Below are 19,219 nucleotides of genomic sequence, written 5' to 3'. Positions count from 1 at the left end.
CTCAAATTTATAAAATGAGCATAGCATTAGCACCAAAATATTTCTTATAACAATGGCATTATTGTATATTGTTTGTGTTTGTAGAGTGCTGTTGCATAGTTTTTTTGTCTTTGTCCTAGGAGTCCTGTCAGGATTTAGGCCTCATGCACACAACGTGGTTTTGGTCTGCATCCGATCCTCGTTTTTTGCGAATCAGATGTGGACCCATTCATTTCAAATGGGCCTCAAAAGATGCGGACAGCACAAACTGATGTCCACATCAGTATGTCCGTTCCGCTGCCCCGCAGAATGAGTAAAACATGTCCTATCAGTTTTGCGGACAAGAATAGGCAGCTCTAAAGAGGGCAGGACTTAGTGTTCCGCAACACAGCCGGTATATGACCGCAAAAACGGCTACAGCAGTGTGCAAGAGGCCCTACATTGTGTTTTACACAAAAATTCTGCTTCAAATGATTCCCCTCTCTGTCACACACTGTTGTAAGATAGGTCAGCATAAATCATCTGATGGGCTTGCTTTAAAGGGGTTTCCGGTAATAAAAAATTTTAAGCAAGTGACCACTACCTGCCGACTAAACCGGAGTTTCAAACTTACTTGCTCCACGCTGCTTTGGTCGTCTGCCCTCCACTGTCTCCATCTTCCTGTCCCTGTGCCGTTTTCTTACAGCTGTGCATGTGCAAGGTCACATGGACCTCTCCAGCCAATGACTGGCTCCAGCGGTGATTTGGCCATTGGCTGGAGTGGTGCATGTGACCATGCCGATGCACCACCGCATGTAAACAGTGCGAAGACTGGAGGATAAAGGCAGAGCGCAGCAGGTTAGTATGAATCTCCTGTTTCAGCAGGTAGGGCACTTATAACCGGAAAACCCCTTTAAGGACATGCAGCCATCATCCCGATACTAGGAGGACCGTTCAGCTAGTTCTGAATAAAAAGTGTTTTTCCAAACTGGACATTTTTATTTTTTTATAAGGAATTTTAAAATCTAAAATCCTGTCACAACTCAGACATTTGTGAAAATGCTTCATTTAAATGCCAAAGCCTTATGATCAATCTTACTGTTCTGCTGGAAAATAGCACTTGCTTGCCCTTGCCTCCAAATATAGGCTGTCATAAATCTGCTGCAGGCCAGAGAGGGGGCTTAGATATGGACATTCGGTCTCCGCAGCATCAGATATATTGCTTTAGTGTCAATGACATTGTATTAGAACTCTGTTCAGAAAAGTAATGCTGGCATTCTAACAAAGCCGTTAGTATGTGAGATACGTCATTGTATAAGTTACGGTTTTTATATATATATATATATATATATATATATATAAAAATCAATACTATATATATATATTAAAGCAAAAAAAAAAAGAATACTCTGATGGTGTTACGGATAATGCTCTGTATGTGCTTGGTTTTAGTGCATATTAATTCCCCTCATTCATCACGCACTTTCATTACAGAAGAGCCTGAGGACATAGAGACTGAAATATTGGAAGATACCAAAGCAAATAGACGTGATGAGCGACCTGTCAAAACTTCAAGTGTTTGGAATGAGCAAACCCTGGAAAAAAGGTCTAGTATTTGCATAGTCCATCAATCAGCTTTACAGATTATCACCAGCTATTTGCCATTCATTCCATGGCAGATGCAGTACGCGGTTTCTTATATAAATGCGTATCATGTAATACTAACAAATCGGTCTTCTGTGTAACATACCTGGCGGTGATCAAAGCAAATCTGTTTTGTGTTTTTTACATTTCTTTTCGAACAATATACCATTTAGACCAGGTTGACACGTCCGTGTGCTGGACATATTATACATCCGTACTACTTGTATGTGTCCTGATCCGACTGCAGATTTAAAGGGGCTTTCCGGTAATGCATTATGTCAGATAATGAAGTTCTGAGTGCATTTTGACTCCTTCAGCATAAGTGCGATCTGTAACCGCACCCTGTGTTTACATCTCTGCGCAAGACTCGCGAGGAGTGTCTTTACCATCGGGTCTCTGCTTATCCTTCCCGTCCCAGCTTGAATGTCACAGATCCAAGCCTGCTTGAAGCCCTGATGGAAAATCCCCGCCTTAAGACACCGCATCATTGCTGACATCACGTCTACAGGGCGGGGTCTAGGAGAATGAGGAGAACAAGAGGCAAGGCCATTGGTGATGTTGTGTCGACAGGACAGAGCCTTACACGCCTCAGATGTAGATATGATGTTATGGGAATAGGGAACCAACACAGTAGAAAATGTCACGTGACTGCGATGGAGTACAGGAAAAGGGGACATTACAGACCATCACTTTTACGAAGAGATAACGTGTTGTTTCCTGTCAACTGATGCTGAAAATTGCAAAACTGGAATACCCCTTCAACTAGGGATATGTGTTGCTGTGAGTTTGGGGTAAGGCCAGGTGCACATTACCATTTTAATTCTGGTATTGTGTTGCTGCATAGGCCGTGTTTTGGGATTCGTCTGGCACTGGCGGTGTAGGGTATATGCCGGATCCAGCAATTCTGGTACGCTATATGCTGTGCTATTCCTATTCTAGAACAGAATACTGGATAGCATCTCTCAGAAAACCAGCAGTGTTTACCCTGATTAAAATGTCAGAAAAGGCTATAGGAGATGTGATAATGTCTAAAGAGTTTCCATAACGATGAAATATCTCAGTAATTATGTAATCATGATTACCAAAAAAAAAATGTAGAAATGGCCATATCCGGGTAATGCAGTACAAGTTAGGTGATGTGACAATGGGAAGTACAGCCATATTGGTTGTCACATTTAAACCAGTCATTTTATCAGCATCCCATATATTGGTGACATTTTACCATCAGAGTTATTAACCAATATATCTATGTACAGTGGTACCCTCAAGATACAGTGGTCTGAGGATATAATACTTTCAACATACAATGGTCTTTTCTGACCCATCGTAAGTTAAAACTAGACTCAGCATACAAGGCCTCAGACCCAGATCCAACCAATCAAGTCCCCTTCTCTGGTAAAATAGCAGTACTAGTTCCTAGTTAGCAGCTATTCCTGACTGTTATATATAAGGAGTTGTTTCATCTGTCTTGGTTATCTGCTTATTTTTCGTAAATCTTTCTTTATTTTCTCTTATCTTGGATGACATTTTGGGGCTTTGGAACCGATTACTCAACTTACAATGGTTTCAACATACAATGGTTGTCCTGGAACCAATTAATATGTATCTATAAAAGTGTCCAGACTTTCTCCTCTGCTCCTTCTGATCTACTAATATATTGCCTTTTGAAATTTCATTACAGGGAATGTAAGAGGCAATAAGGTTTTATTTGTAAAATTACATTTGGCTCACACATCCTGAGCACATTGTGGTACATCTACAGTGTCTTGAAAAAGTATTCATACCCCTTAAATTTTTTCACGTTATACCCACCTGAACTTAGGTGTATTTTATTTTTATTTTATGTGATAGATCAACACAAAGTAGCAAGTATGTGTGAAGTGAAACAAAAATGATACGTGGATTTCAAAAACTTCTGGAAAGTGTGGCCTGCATTTGTATTCAGCCCCCCCCCCCCCCCCCCCCCAAGTCAATACTTTGTATCTCTACTAGCTTTGCACATCTAGGGGCTGAAAGTTTTGCCCATTTTTCTTTGCAAAATAGCACAAGCTCAGTCAGATTGGATGAAAACAATTTTCAAGTCTTACAGATTCTCCATGGGATTTAGGTCTATACTTTGGCTGCGTAATTCTAACACGTGAATATGCTTTGATCTAAACCAGGGGTGCCCAACCTGCAGCCTTCCAGCTGTTGCAAAACTAAAATTCATAGCATGCCTGGACAGCCTACAGCTATTAGGGCATGCTGGGAGTTGTAGTTTTGCACCAGCTGGAGGGACGCAGGTTGAGCATCCGCAATCTAAACCATTCCATTGTAGCACTGGCTGTATGTTTAAGATCATTGTCCTACAGGAAGGGGAACTTCTGCCCCAGTCTCAAGTCTTTTGCAGCCTCTTCCAGGTTTTCCTCTAGGATTGCCCTGTATTTAGCTCTATCCATCTTCCCATCAACTCTGGCCAGCTTCCCTGTCCCTGCTGAAGAAAAGCATCCCCACAGCATGATGCTGCTACCACCATGTTTCACTGCAGGGATGGTGTGTTCAGGGCTATGTGCAGTGTTAGTTTTCAACCACACATAACGCTTTGCATTTAGGCCAAAAAGTTCAACTTTGGACTCATCTGACCACAGCACATTCATCCACATGTTTGCTGTGTCCCCTACATGGCTTGTGACAAACTGCAAACTGGACTACTTATATCTTGCTTTCAAAAATTGTGCCACTCTTCCATAAAGGCCAGGTTTGTGGAGTACATGACTAATAGTTGTCCTGTAGACAGATTCTTACACCTGAGCTGTGGATCTCTGCAGCTCCTCCAGAGTGACCATGAGCCTCTTGGCTGCTTCTCTAAGGGTCCATTCACACGTCCATAATGCATTGTGGATCCGCAATACACCCGGCCGGCACCCCCATAGGAATGCCTATTCTTGTCCACAATTGCGGACAAGAATAGGACATGTTCTATTTTTTTTCCGGAGCTGCGGACCGGAAGATCGGGGGCGTGCTCCGGAAATGCGCATGTGGAGAGCACATAGTGTGCTCTCCGCATACATTTCGTCCCCATAGAGAATGAATGGGTCTGCACCAATTTCGCAAAATTGCGGAACGGATGCAGACCCATTTGCGGACGTGTGAATGGAGCCTAATTGGTGCTCTCCTTACCTGGGCTGTCAGTTTAGGTGGTGGTAGGTTTGCAGTTGTGCCATACTCCTTCCATTTTCAGATGATGGATTGAACAGTGCTCCTTGAGATGTTCAGAATTTGGGATATTTTTTATAACCTAACTCTGCTTTACACTTCTCCGCAACTTTATCCCTCACCTGTCTAGTGTGTTCCTCGGTTTTCATGATGCTGTTTGATCACTAATGTTCACTAACAAACCTCTGAGGCCATTACAGAACAGAGGTAGTTATACTTAGAATTAATTGCACACAATTGCACTAATTAGGTGACTTCTGATGGCAATTTCCAGATTTTTTATAAAAAAAATAATTTAAAACCATGTATCGTTTTCTTTTCACTTGCTACTTTGTGTTAGTCTATCACATAAAATCCCCAAAAAATACATTAAAGTTTGTGGGTGTATCATGAAAAAATGTGGAAAAGTTCCAGGGTTTGAATACTTTTTGAAGGTACTGTGCTTGGAAGTTTGTGAACACTTCAGAATTTCTACATTTTTGCATAAAATTGACCTAAAACTACATCAGATTCTCACACTAGTCCTAAAAGTAGATTAAGATAACCAAATAAAAAAAATAGTCAGAAATATTAGACTTGGTTATTTATTCAGAAAAATTATCCAGTATCACGTGTCTGTGAGTGGCAAAAGTATGTGAACCTTTGCTTTGAGTATCTGGTGTTACTCTTGTACAGTCATAGCTGCAACAAGATGTTTTGGTAATTGTTGAAAGGACACTTGAAAGTAGGACAAATCTTAGCCCTCTTGGGGCCGCAGGACAGCTGCCAAAATGTGGGGCTTTCCCGTCACCTCTGGGACGGTTGGGAGGTATGGATAATGTGGGAAAGACCTCTAGTTGCTTAGAGGTTACCATGCATTCCTTTGTGACCTTGTGGATTATTAAATGCCTTGGTCTTGGCATGATATTTGTCAACTTCACCTGGGGAGGCTAATAATGTTCTTGATTTTCCTTTATTTGTACACAATCTGTCTGTGGATTGGTGCAGTCCAAACGCTTTAGAGATGAATTTGTATAAGGGTCCATTCACACGTCCGTTGTTTCTTTCCTGATCTGTTCCGTTTTTTGCGGAACAGATCTGTACCCATTCATTTTCAATGGGTCCCGAAAAAAAATCAGACATTGTGCTGTCCGATTTTTTTCAGGACCCATTGAAAATGAATGGGTACAGATCTGTTCCGCAAAAAACGGAACAGATCAGGAAAGAAACAACGGACGTGTGAATAGACCCTAAGGATGAGCAAACTGGTTCTATTGGTTCAGGATTCGGTCCGAACTTCTCAAAAAGTTTGGATTCAGTACCGTATGCGTTGTCTAAGTGGTACTCTTTCTCTTTATGGAGAGCCCATAGTATGTTGTGTACGCAGTATTGTAGGCCAGATGATGTCCCTACTATGCCAAGTACATGTGTGCAGTATTGTAGGACAGCAATGAGCCTGGTACACGGAGTACGTGTGCGCAGCATTGTAGACCAGGCGATGCCCCACTGGGTTTCTGTGAAAGATATTTAAATTAGCTTTTCTTGTAAATTTATTCAAATGTCCTTTGTTTGTGCCACAAGACTCCTCCACTAACATGCGTTAGGGCTGGTTCTTGCTTTGTGAGAAAGAGATTATGTACTATATGATGTCTGACTTGATTTTTTTTTTTTTTTTTACATTAGTCATGGGATAACTCCTTTAAATAAAGCAGGTCACCCACTCACACCTGATTGTCCTCCCATTGATTTAAATCACCAGACTCTAATTTCACCATCAAATTATCTTCTAATCCTAAAGGTTCACATACTTTTTCCACTTACATTTGGTTACCTTTATCAACTTTTAGGACTTGTGTGAAAATCTGTACTTTTAGGTCAAATTTATGCAGAAATATAAAATTCTGAAGGGTTCAAAAACTTTCAAGCACCACTGTATAATAGAGTGAAATATGAAAACCAGGTAGTGCTATGGTGAAGCTACTTATTTAGACGTGGCAGGCCTTCTGCAGGATGCATCAGTGTTATGACTATACATAGAAAAACTGCCAAAGAAAATACATGCAGACAATGACGTTAAATATAGGTAGAAATTCCCTAGAGAGCATGTGGCAATTTGACAGCATACAACTAAAGGGTTAAATACTTTTTATTTTCCTTGCACTTTTATTTGTTACTTGTTACTTTTTTTTTGTATGTTTTTTTTATTACATTTTTTCCACATGTTAATCAATATTTTCAGTCAGTTTCATATCTAAATTTCAGTGAGGAAGAAGAGCATCCTGTACACGAGCATGACTCTCAAAGGGAGGACACTAATACTGATACAGAATGCTCAGGGAATGAAGAAGGTAGAGGTCGGTATCTTTTGTTTGTGTTGGGGTTTTTTGTTTTTGTTTTTTTTACGATGGATGGCTGTGTCTGGTATTTCAGCGCAGTCCCAATCACTTGAATGTGACAAAGCTCTAGTAAATCACAATACCTGCACAGCTGCTACTAAAAGTATGGAGCTGTGCCTGGCAAACAATGAAGGGCACACTGCACATGCTCAAGTGCCTTGGTCTTTCCAGCCTCCTCGCCCTACCACAACATTTAGTCGTCGTCCCCGCCCTTACTTATGCGTGATCTATAAAAGTATGGAAGCCGACGTGGGTTGTAAGTATATAACCCTTCTATGCTAATTTACAAAGTATGACCCAATTAAAAGTGTATCCAAAGGATATGTCAGCAATTGTAATGAACGGTATAAGTAAAGGAGGTGAATGCGGTTTCTTTGTAGTCATGGCCTCTATTTCTTTACAGAACATTGTGTAGGAGATGCACCCAAAGCACTATTTCATAAAGTTCCCTTACCCCACAATGTTGTCACGCCAAATCTGTCTGCACAGTCTTCATTTGATGACTCCCTGCCACCGCGTTCTCGCTCTGCATCTCCAGACAAGACAAAAGGCAAGGCAGCATTGTTGATTGGACTCTCAACTGGTCTGTTTGATGCAAATAATCCAAAGGTATGTTTAGCCAGTGTGAATTCCTCCTGCCCACATTGATTTTGCTATTTACATCTGCAGAACAAATGTCATTTTCAGCACTTTATATATGATGTATTGCCTGACTTTTGATTGTTATTCACCAGTAGTATACTGAGACTACTGGAAAATTATCATACAAACCATTCTTTTTCTTCTGCTAACCCTCTCCCTTTCTTTCCCCTCCACTTCCTCCCTTTATCCCTCCTCTTCCCTTTACCCCCCTGTCTTCTTTCTTTGCCACCTCCTCCCTCTCTCTTCCTCTTTTGCTTTCTCTCCCCTCCTCTGCTTTAATTTCTCTCCCCTCCTGTTATCCCCTCTCACTTCTTTCTTTGCCACTTTCTCTCTCTTTCTCTTCCTCTCTTGCTCTCTTTCCCCTCCTGTTCCTCCCTTTATCCCCCTCCCTTCTTTATTTGCCACCTCATCCCCTTCTCTCTCTTGCTTTCTCTCCCCTTCTATTCCTCCCTTTATCCGCTCTCCCTTATTTTTTTTGCCACCTCCTCCCTCTCTCTGCTCTTTCAATCTCTCCCCTCCGCCCTCCCTTTTTCCCCCTCTTCTGCTTTTCTTTCTCTCCCCTCCTCTTCCTCCCTTTATCCCCTCTCCCTTTTTTGCCACCTCCTCCCTCTCTCTGCTCCCCTCCGCCCTCACTTTTTTCCCCTCCTCTGCTTTTCTTTCTCTCCCCTCCACTACCCTTTATTGCTGTGCATTAGGGGCTATTCAATAATTAGAGTGCCTTCACATGTTGCAGATGTTTCCGCAGCGTTTCAGGTGAATAGAACTGATTTTCAGTTACGGAAATTTCGGCCACAAAATGTGCAGCTGTTACAGAGAGTAGACATGAAAACAGTAGAAAAAATCCAGCAGCGGGCTCAGGATAAAATCCATTTTCTTTATTTCTTCATTATAAAATCCATAGGCTGACCAGACAGGCAAGGTCTGCGCGTTTCAACTGTACGTCTTAATCATGACCTGTACGTCTTAATCATGGTGGTCATGTTTAAGACGTTCAGTCTAAACGCGCAGACCTTGCCTGTCTGGTCAGCCTATGGATTTTATAATGAAGAAATAAAGAAATTGGATTTTATCCTGAGCCCACTGTTGGATTTTTTCTACTGTTCTGATTGATTCCTGGTCCAGGGTCCATGCACGGCGAAGGAGGACGGAGGGTGAGCTGAAATTCCTTTTTTTTTCATATATAGAGCATAGACATGCTATACAGGCTATGCAATTCTATAAAGTATTAACAGCCAAATATTCTACTATATTTTGTACTTTGTCCTGAACGTGGATCTAGCATGTTTAGGATTATTACGGCTTGATTTCTAGATATTATTGACTGCTTTACACAACACTGAGGATCTGTAAAGTGCAGGATACTGTTTCTATGTCTGGCAACAATGGAACCGAAAAAATGTGCTGCTCAATTCCAGCAAGGCATTTTCTTAACAAAACCGACCTTTAAATACTTAGGGCCTAGCCTTTGTACAGCTCTATTATGTATGATGTGCAAACGTTACTGTACACCTAGCAGGGTGACTCATACATATCCACAAAGGTCCCAGGCAGATAAGTCTTTATCCTCTTGGAAACACAAACTGTGAAGCACGTATAACATTTCACACACGGTTACCGATGACGTGTTTGATTTTTAGATATCTGTATCTTTTTAAGGCTGGATATGACTCAATAGTCCTGAAGTGTCGCAAACAAAATGGACTCATGTAACACACAGACTTTGTGTGTTGAGCATTGACTCCTTTATTAATGTTTTTTACTTTGTTTCTACTTAAATTGCTGTTTTTAGCCAGACCACACTTATCAATACGGTGGGCACTGCTTGGTTCTTATACAGCGTGCAAGTTCTAATAATCCCCCTCGTCAAAATAGCTTTCTCCCAGGAGAAAGAAATGTATTTTTCTAGTGCCAGGGAGCACTAGAAACTCCTTACCAGTTGGATTCTCGCCAAGAGAATCTACATTTTTCATGAGGCCGTACACACAGCTTTCAAAATTGTGCTATTTGTACTTAAAGGATTTGTGTAGTGTAATAAAAAATAAAGCAATTTATTTGTCCAATATTTGTTTATTCAAGAAAGTTGGCAATTACGTTTCAGTTTTGGCTATAACTTTCCCCAACAGTCACATAGCGTCCTGTTTGCTGATCATGTGATCGCCCCTCTGGCTTGCCCCGCCCAGAGTGTACCAGTCATTTGGACAGACTTCCTGCTAACAGGCTAATACAGGGCATCTGCAGGCAGTTTATTCAGATGGCGTGACTCTCAGGGGGAGGGGCAAACCAGAAAGGGGATCTTATCGGCAGATGGGAACATGGGGGAGGGGGTCGCAGCAGAAGTTGAAAATAGAGTGTAATTGGTCAGCTGACTAGACAGCCCCTTTAAACGCAAATAACAGTGAATGCAGACATGATGCAGCCAAAGATGTACTTTACATCAGGATTTTGCACCAACAATTTAAGGAATTTGTCAATCTCTTATCCATTCATCTGTTTTCTAGACCATTTTAAAAAAGGTTAAGAAAGTTAAAAAAATAAAAAATAATTGGGTAAAACACAATTCATGTGGCACACGCCATACACTATTTCCACTTTTGCAACGCATAGAGTGAGATCCGTGGCAAATCAGCAGAAAAATTAGCAGCAAAATCTGCACATATGTGGATTCTGCAGCAGATCAGTTTTCAAGGCTCCTCAATGGATGTTCCCCTAAATGGGTTCCAGGAGTTTGATATTGATGACCTATCCTTAGGATTGAAGAGGCAGCGGGGCTCTGGCGAGCTTCCTGTGACATCACTTTCATCAATCACATGGCCTAAGTGCAGCTCAGCCCCATTCAAGTGAACAGGTCTGGGCTGCAATCCCAAGCACTGTAAAATGTATACCACTGTTCTGTGAGGACCCCCTAACCTTCCCAATCAGGTTTTAATGATCTATCCTTAGAATAGGCCTTTCGTATTCAACTCTTGAAACAACCCTTTAATGGGCATCTGTCCGCAGATTTGCATCTGAGACTGGCTGACTTGTTACATGTGCGCTTGGCAGCTGGAGGCATCGGAGTTGGTCCCGTGATCATATGTGCCCGCATATGAACAATAGGTACAAATCTGCTGACAGATGCCCCTAAATCCCCTTTTATGTGTGTGCTCTGTTTCTGATTGTGAGGCTCCCATGTATTTTCTCAGCATGCATGTCTAGGCATATGGAAATATGTGTTGCTTTCAACTCTTCTGGTCAGCCGTAGTAATGGCCGCTGAGTGGTGATAACGGCTTCCTTAGGAGTCTGTCACATAAACTACTTACAATTAATGTTTTGAAAGAAGGCAATTATGTCCTTATATGAAGTGATTAATCCTCAATCTATTATATTAAATGGGTGTACGTAGCTACTTGAAGTTCATACTAAGTGATTGGGTGGCGTCATGTTGTGATCAAAGTCAATGATCGCTCTACAAAGGGATAACTAATCGCCTTCCCAGCATGTTTAATAGAAATCACTGTGATGTAAATGAGACAGATTCTCTGGGAAGATTATCACGAAGTGCATATTAAAACCCTTGAGCAGTCACTGACTCAGAAACACAGAGCCACACTGCATATTCCCTAAGTGACGACAGCGGAGTAAAACATCAAACTATTCTCTGAATTGCATCTTCAAAACCCGAGGTAGATGCAAAGGATCACAGTCTGACGTCTTCTGTAGGTAGTCCATTCCTGGTGACCTTGAAACATTGGAATCTCTAGGGATTCGTATAATTGAGGCCTACAAGAACCTTGCGTAGGTTCATTAATGTTTCAACTCTCATCCTGTGCATGCCGAGCGTTTTCATAGAATCAGCTGCTCGGTGTGGCTAGTTTGATGTTTTATTCTAGTGCTTGCCTGTATTTTTTATGAACTGCCAATATGCAGTGTTTTGTAGCTCTAGATCACCACTGTCTCTACCTTTTTAGCATTAAAGAACCACTTCCAGTTTTTTTTTTTCAGACTTGTATTTCATATAGATCTAAAACCTCCTTGATTAATAAATTTACATTTTTAGATGCTCATCTTATACTTAAAATTCACATCTTCATTTTCAGTTACTGCATGATGTGACTTAGAAAGGACAAACCTTTCAGTTTGTATACGTATGTCTTCCCTAGGAAGCCACTTTCTCCCCTTACTGTGCAGATTAAAACTACAGACAGAGTCTGAAGGAGGATTGTCACGGGTTGTTAAGTCACTGTCATACTGTGGCTCTCAATAATAATAATGACCCAATTAGTGCCGCCCAGAAATAATAATGGCCCCATTAGTGCCCCCCAGAATTAATATTGCCCCCATTAGCACCCCCCAGAATTAATATTGCCCCTATTAGCACCCCCCAGAATTAATATTGCCCCTATTAGCACCCCCCAGAATTAATATTGCCCCTATTAGCACCCCCAGAATTAATAATGCCGCCATTAGTGCCTCCCAGCATTAATAATTCTCCCAGTAATAGTAATGCCCCTATTAACGCCCCCCAGAATTAATTCTGCCACCATTAGTGCCCCCAATAAGAGTAATGCCCCATTAGTGTCCCCCAGTAAGAATAATGCCCCCATTAGTGCCCCCCAGTAAGATCTATGCCCCATAAGTCTTCCCCAGTAAGAATAATGCCCCCCAGCCAGAATAATTCCCCCCCATTTGTGCCCCCAGGAAAAATAATGCCCCATTTGTGCCCCCAGGAAGAATAATGCCCCCATTAGTCCACCCTTCCCTGCAAAAAAAAAAAAAGCACCCACCTCCTCCATTTGCTCGCGCCGCGGTGAACGCTCACTGCTAACTGGAAGGACAGGACCTGCGCTCCAGCGTGATGATGTCTCTCAAGTCCTGTCCTGAGCGTCCAGTGAGCAGAGCGAGCAAATGGAGGAGGGGAGTGCTTTTTTTTTATTTTTTATGAACACAAGTGTGGGGAGAAAGGTAAAGGCTGCACTAATGAGCGCTTCGCAATGGAAGCATTCATTAGTAGCAGTCCTTGTAAAAAATAAAAAATAAAAATACCAGCAATTAATATTGCCAGTAGAATAAAATTACCGGCACTGACAGGGCCACTAAAATACTGGCCTTGCTGGTGATATACCAGCCGCATGGCAACCCTAGTTACACTTAGCAGGAAAATTGTATAAGCCCCTTTTTATTAGGAAGTTAAACATTTTAATCAAATAAGTGTTTTGATGTTTGGAGGTCTGAAAACAGGGGTCACATGACTGAGTGACATCATACAGACTGCCAGGAGGAGGATCAGTGGGTGGGAATTATGGCGGTAACGCCCACCCTCATTTACACTCTCCCCGTCAGCAGTATTCCATAGGCAAGACTGCAGCAACATGGGAAGGGATTATGAAATAGCGTCAGGAGAATGTAGTAAGGAGAAAAGGCAGATAAGGATGGCAGACCATCCTGTAGCAGGGAGGAAGCAGCAGTAAGAACAGTTCTAACATACTTGTAGACATATCTTTTTAGGTTTAGAGAAAAAAAATGATGGAAGGTGCTTCTTTAAGCTAGTTTGTGATTTTACTTACTAAATGCTATCCACATAAAGATAAGTAACTTGTATTTCTTGATTTAGCACATTCTGTGCATGTAATCGGCTTTAGAGTATCTTAATCGTTATACATTTAGGGGGTCATTGATTATTTTGTCGCAGATTGCGTCGCAAAGGGGACGTGGTGTGGGCGGGAAAGAGGGCAGGCCCGTCTGATTCATCATTTTCTATGCCTGATATTGCCATAGAAAATGAATTTAATCCAGGCCAGCAATGGAGCCGTCCATTAAAATAGTACCTATATTGTGTCTTTCCCACCTAGAGATCATGAAAAAATGACTTTATAAAGTTATGCTAATTAGGTCTAGCAAGTGCCCCGGGGTGGTGTTATGGCTGCAAATGCCAAGGCCCCTTGCCAATGTGCCAAGATAACCGCTCCACCTTCAGTCCTCTGGCCCACCCTGCCCTCCTAATTTGTCATCCTCTTCCAGCTCTGAGGTCGCATGTGGTTATCTGGGCACATAGGTGAGGGGCCTGGGCACTTGCCATAACGCTGCCCCTGGGCACTTTTGAGACTTAATTAGCATAATTTGACAGACACAATACAGGTACTATATTAATGGTGGGTCAAAGTAGGTGACAGACTTCTCTTTCTTTTGATGAAGCTCGTTCAGCTCACTGTATACAGGTGAAACTCGAAAAATTAGAATATCGTGCAAAAGTTCATTTATTTCAGTAATGCAACTTAAAATTAGAATTTTGTGAAAAGGTTCAATATTCTAGGCTCAAAGTGTCACACTCTAGTCAGCTAATTAGTCTATACCCCCTGAGCAAAGGGTACCTGAGATTGTGAATTTGGGGTTTCATAAGCTGTAAGCCATAATCATCCAAATTATAACAAATAAAGGCTTGAAATATCTCGCCTTGCATGTAATGAGTCTCTCATATGTTAGTTTCACCTTTTAAGTTGCATTACTGAAATAAATGAACTTTTGCACAATATTCTAATGAGTTTCACCTGTATGTAGCAGTGGGTTCTTGATAATATTCTTTTTGTCGCTCACTCTTTAGTTTCTTGTCTTAATAATCATTCTGTCCTATCTCCAAGGGCTCATTCACACGGCGGTTGTTCAGCCGTTCCGTGCATTGGGGGCCACAATTTGCAGTCTCCAATGCGCCGGCACCATCCGTGCAGCTGCCGCAACGGATCCAGACCCATACAACTTGAATGGGCCCAGTAGCCGTCCGCACCGCAAAAATATAGAACATGTCCCGGTCATTGTGGCCGGGTTTCACCTGTGTTACACAGCCACCACCATCCACGTTTGGAGCATTGTCAACTTGTGTCAGCCCCATCCTGCTATACTAATACGGAAATCATAAGCCCCCCGTCACAAAAAAATGTATAATATGGTGCTCACACTAAGTATTTTATATAACACTGGGACCCCAGTGCAGAAAGCCTGGCCATTATGATGAACTCACAAGCCTCCAATTGCGTTGTCCCACCATTTTTCTGTATGCAGACCACTGCTAATAATGATCTAATAGCCATCTGGCATTAAAGGGGTTTTCCGAGACTTAAATATTGATGACCTATACTCCGGATAGGTCATCAATATCTGATCTCGGGAGTCTGACACCTAGGACCCACTGATTAGCTGTTTGAGAATGCAGTGGCACTCACAGTAGCGCCGCGGCCTTCTCTCAGCTTTCCCTAGGCCAAGTGACAACATGTTCATTGGCCACATGATTAATAAACACAGGTTACTTGCGATAAAATTACATAGAAGCCCAAACCAATGATGAGCCACATCACAGCCCCTCAAAAAGCCCACTCAACATGGAACAGATATACCTATACAAAAAAAAAGCTGAGTCTAAACAGGCGTAAAATAAATAATGATCTTTATTAAATATGTATAAAATATAAAAAGCATTAGAGACAGAAAAACCTCAAGACAAAAGGTGCGGAATACACCTGAGGTGTTTAACTTTATTACAACTATCATAAAGAGGGGAAGGAAGGAAGAGGTAATACGCATCCCTTATCCAAAAGTAAAGGGACAAATAGTATGTAATTAGTATATAATCGGTATAAAAGTATAAACATCCCTTATTCACAGATTAATAAATAATCCATATGTAAAAGATATATATAGAATAATCCACAGGGAAAAATAACTCAAAGTATAACATCAGACCATCACATACCCATCAACAGGGAAATCACCTCAGGAGAATCTTGCACCTCGACACGCGTTTCGGAAACACCTTCATCTGGGGGCACGGTTCACCATGAAAATGTGCTCATTTAAATGCTCAGCCCACCAATCGGTAATGGAAAAACTAATTAGCATTAATAGATCTGCCTGTGCATAATCAAAAATGTGTATGTATCCATATACACCTGTGTAAGCAGACGCCAACCATATGCGACCGGAACACATGCCAAGCACCCGATGGCCAGTCAGGTGATCACTCGCGTGACCGGGCCGCTATGATGCGTGGCGGACACATGATGGCCAGTCACGTGACCGCTCGCGTCATCGTCAGGTGACCATCTGCATAAACGCGCCCATAATTAAATCCCCGCGATGTGTAGCGGTCACATAATAGATACAGCATATAGATCCAGACCGGACAATGAACATAATGGGGGCAATAGTATGTACAAATGGAGTCAAGAGTGGAAAACCTAACTAGCGATACATAGATGGAATCAGAGATAAAAAATTGATATATGACTAACTGCAGATGTATAAAAATAAATGAATAAAGTGCTAGCGCAATTAATCAGTGTAAAAAAACATGTGCAATGAAAAATGAACATTATAAATGGTGACATGATTGTGGAAAATATATAAGTGTAAAAAAGAAGAAAAAGAACACATAATTACTCAAAAAGTTGCTTAATTATAAAAAGAATCACAGAATAACAAAGTAATCATGATTACAAAAATAATAGAGAAATAAAAAATAACATCCAATGTTAAAATATATATATATATATATATATATATATATATAAATCACATAATTGTACAAAGTGAAATAAAGTCTATTAAAAATATTTAAATGTGTAAAAAAGTTAACTATGGTGAATAATTAAAAAAAACACTTCATCATATGAAGTAAAATATGAATAAAATAACAAATACGATGTAACTAACTAAATAATAAATGAAATACAATTAATTTATTAAATATAAACAATAAATAAAAAGTAAAAATATAAAAAAATAAAATAGAAAAGAATTGAAATCAATATTCTGAAAGAAGAACTTTTTGTTTGTCAAAGTAGTTCATCTCTTATATCATCTCCTATAAATCCATCATGGAATCGATATTGCCAAGAGGGAACCACGTAATATGCCAAAAAGAATGATGAGCTGAAAAACATAAACATAACGTATAAGCATACATATAACAAATAACTGAAGACACAAAAACAAGGATAAAATTGCCAATAAGCTAAAATAAAAAAAACATATTTAGATGAATGAAGCAAAACTCAGAACATCATTTAGGCCCCTTTTACACGAGCGAGTTTTCCGCGCGGGTGCAATGCGCAACGTGAACGCATTGCACCCGCACTGAATCTTGACCCATTCATTTATATGGGTCTGTGCACATGAGCGTTGTTTTTCACGCATCAGTTCTGCTTTGCGTGAAAATCGCAGCATGATCTATATTCTGCGTTTTTCAGGAGCAGGGGTAGATTTATGCCAAAAATATGTGCCATTTCCTCTTTTTTCACAGAAATCTGGCATAAACTATCCACATCCACATTTCTTGTCGCTTTCCATATTTAGCAAGTAACGATAGAAGTTGCAAATGTTGCCGCTACAATGTCACACATCATCAAATGGGAAATTTTTGTGCATATTTTATGCCAAAACCCATTTAAACTAGATAAGAAATGTGGCGCACTGAAAGAGCATAGCCAAATGTTGAGTACAGCAATCGCGATCATAAGGATGCAAAGTACAGTACAGGACCTACAGCCATGGAGGAGTCATGTTGGTGACACTATAAGTAAATGGGAATAAATACAAGACTAAAGCACTTACAGAATACCCAAATATGTATTCACGTGCCGGGACTTAATCGGTGAGCTTTGGAAGGGTCATGGGTCGGTAGATGGAATCGATATGATGTCTCCAAAGCAAATGTTATTTCAGGATTTGACATGCCTATTCTTTCTGGTGGGAATTTTTTCCTTTTTTTTTTTTTTTTTTTCAGATGGAAACTGAACTTAGAACAGATTTATTTTTTTCTTCTTCCTAAAGTCAGTGTCTGGAAGTGGTTTTACAATGGAGCAGGATTAAGTGTGAGAAAACGGGTGTGAGATTTCACAGCTTTCTAGATGCCTAAACATATAATACGCTTTCTTTTTAACTGAAAGATGAAAATCTTCCTGTACAACTGTCCTCTAATTACTTCCATATTTTCTTTATGTCTGCATTTAACATTACGGGAAACCTCTGCTCACTTCCATTGTCCTGGCTGTATTTTATGTAATGTGGGGCCGTGTGTAGACAATCTTTTCCACACACCTCCTCTGCATGCAGGTCTAGCCATGCTACAAAGTGTCAGTCTATGAAGAAGTTTAGAAAGCCATCAACGTTATCATTCATGCTTCAAAATTAGCTTTTATATAGAAAAATATGTCAAATTTTAACAAAATTTGTTGATAGATGCTGAGGACCTGCTCGTTGCCTGATCTGTCCAAGTTGTTTAAGACCTTGGTGGATGTACCTAGCGTGGCTGATTTGCAGGGTGAGGAGCATCTAGAAATAGAGGACATTGAAGATGAGCCTGAACGTGATGTTGATCATTCAGATTCTGAAGACACGTAAGTATGGTGCCATCTTTTGGCAAAATTAACCTTTTTCTTTCCAAGTTTGCTGTCTTCCAGCTGTACAATAGACTATATTCAGGATTCTGCACTGGCGTAACAGTGATTTATTTATGTCTGGGATGTTGCCTAATATTTCCCGTGAAATTAAAATGTATTTCAGATATTGTCACGTAGATGGTTCCTGACCCTTAAAGGGGTTTTCCATTTTGCATTAACATCTGTTAAAATAATAATTTTATGAAGTTAGCTGTAATATTGTAATGTATTTCATTTAACTTTATTGATCCTATCTTCTGGGCTGTGGTCACATGACCATTTCCATGCAGCTCTTCCTTATTTCTTGTGATGTTTTATCCATGGGTGTGTCAAAGCAGTGACAGGGGAGTGTCTATGGAACTAGCTGGGTGGGAGGAGCTATATACTAGGTGGGTGGTGCTGGAGGTGTGGCAGAGAAAGGATGAGTGCATCATGGATTTGGTTGGCTACAGCTACAGGAAGTGCTACATACAGGAAGTAACAAACCACAGTGATCAGGTTACATAGTAAAAACGGGTCAGGAAAGTCCAAACTGGAAAAAAAAAAGCATGATGAAGATGTACATGAGGTAAGCAACTACATGAGCAGATGTTAAAAACAACAGTAGTCCCAAAAAAAAACTTTAAACAAAACAATTAGATTGCACAGATGACTAAATATTGTCCCATACGTTTTTTAGTATTTTCCAACTTTTTAGATCATGTTAGCTAGTAAGACTCTATGAACATTTCATTTATATTCACTTACCATACATTTACAAATGGCCTCATTGCTGGGATCACCAGAGAGAACTTTAACAGCGGTGGTCGAGCATATGCACTGGCACGCCATACCACTGTATGGGAGTTAGGGAAACAGCCGAGTGCAAGAGCAAGACATGTATATTTCAGGACAGGGCACAAATGATGCATATGTGAATGATGCAGTTTCTTGAATGTAGCCAGTTTCCATATGTAATGGCACACTGCAACAATTTGTTCAGGGTATATTCGCACCTT

The 19,219-nt window shown here is 40.7% G+C and overlaps 1 protein-coding gene across 6 annotated transcripts in view; it reads left to right on the top strand.

Moving 5' to 3' along the window:
* The window catches only part of NEK1 (NIMA related kinase 1), a 134,575-nt gene that overhangs the window by 97,246 nt on the left and 18,110 nt on the right, over nt 1–19,219 (top strand). For 5 of the 6 annotated variants that reach the window (XM_044297066.1, XM_044297088.1, XM_044297080.1 and 2 more), the window contains 4 exons: nt 1,453–1,564; nt 7,039–7,130; nt 7,576–7,781; nt 18,022–18,179. In XM_044297066.1, coding sequence (XP_044153001.1) covers nt 1,453–1,564; nt 7,039–7,130; nt 7,576–7,781; nt 18,022–18,179 — 568 coding nt within the window. Of the gene's footprint in view, nt 1–1,452; nt 1,565–7,036; nt 7,131–7,575; nt 7,782–18,021; nt 18,180–19,219 lie in introns of those variants that run through there. The other variant, XR_006390272.1, reaches the window with a different exon arrangement.

This window comes from Bufo gargarizans, chromosome 1 (assembly GCF_014858855.1).
Source record: "Bufo gargarizans isolate SCDJY-AF-19 chromosome 1, ASM1485885v1, whole genome shotgun sequence".
Classification (NCBI taxonomy): Eukaryota; Metazoa; Chordata; class Amphibia; order Anura; family Bufonidae; genus Bufo; species Bufo gargarizans.
Note: the sequence above shows the minus strand (reverse complement) of the source record. Positions and strands in the feature narration are given on the sequence as shown.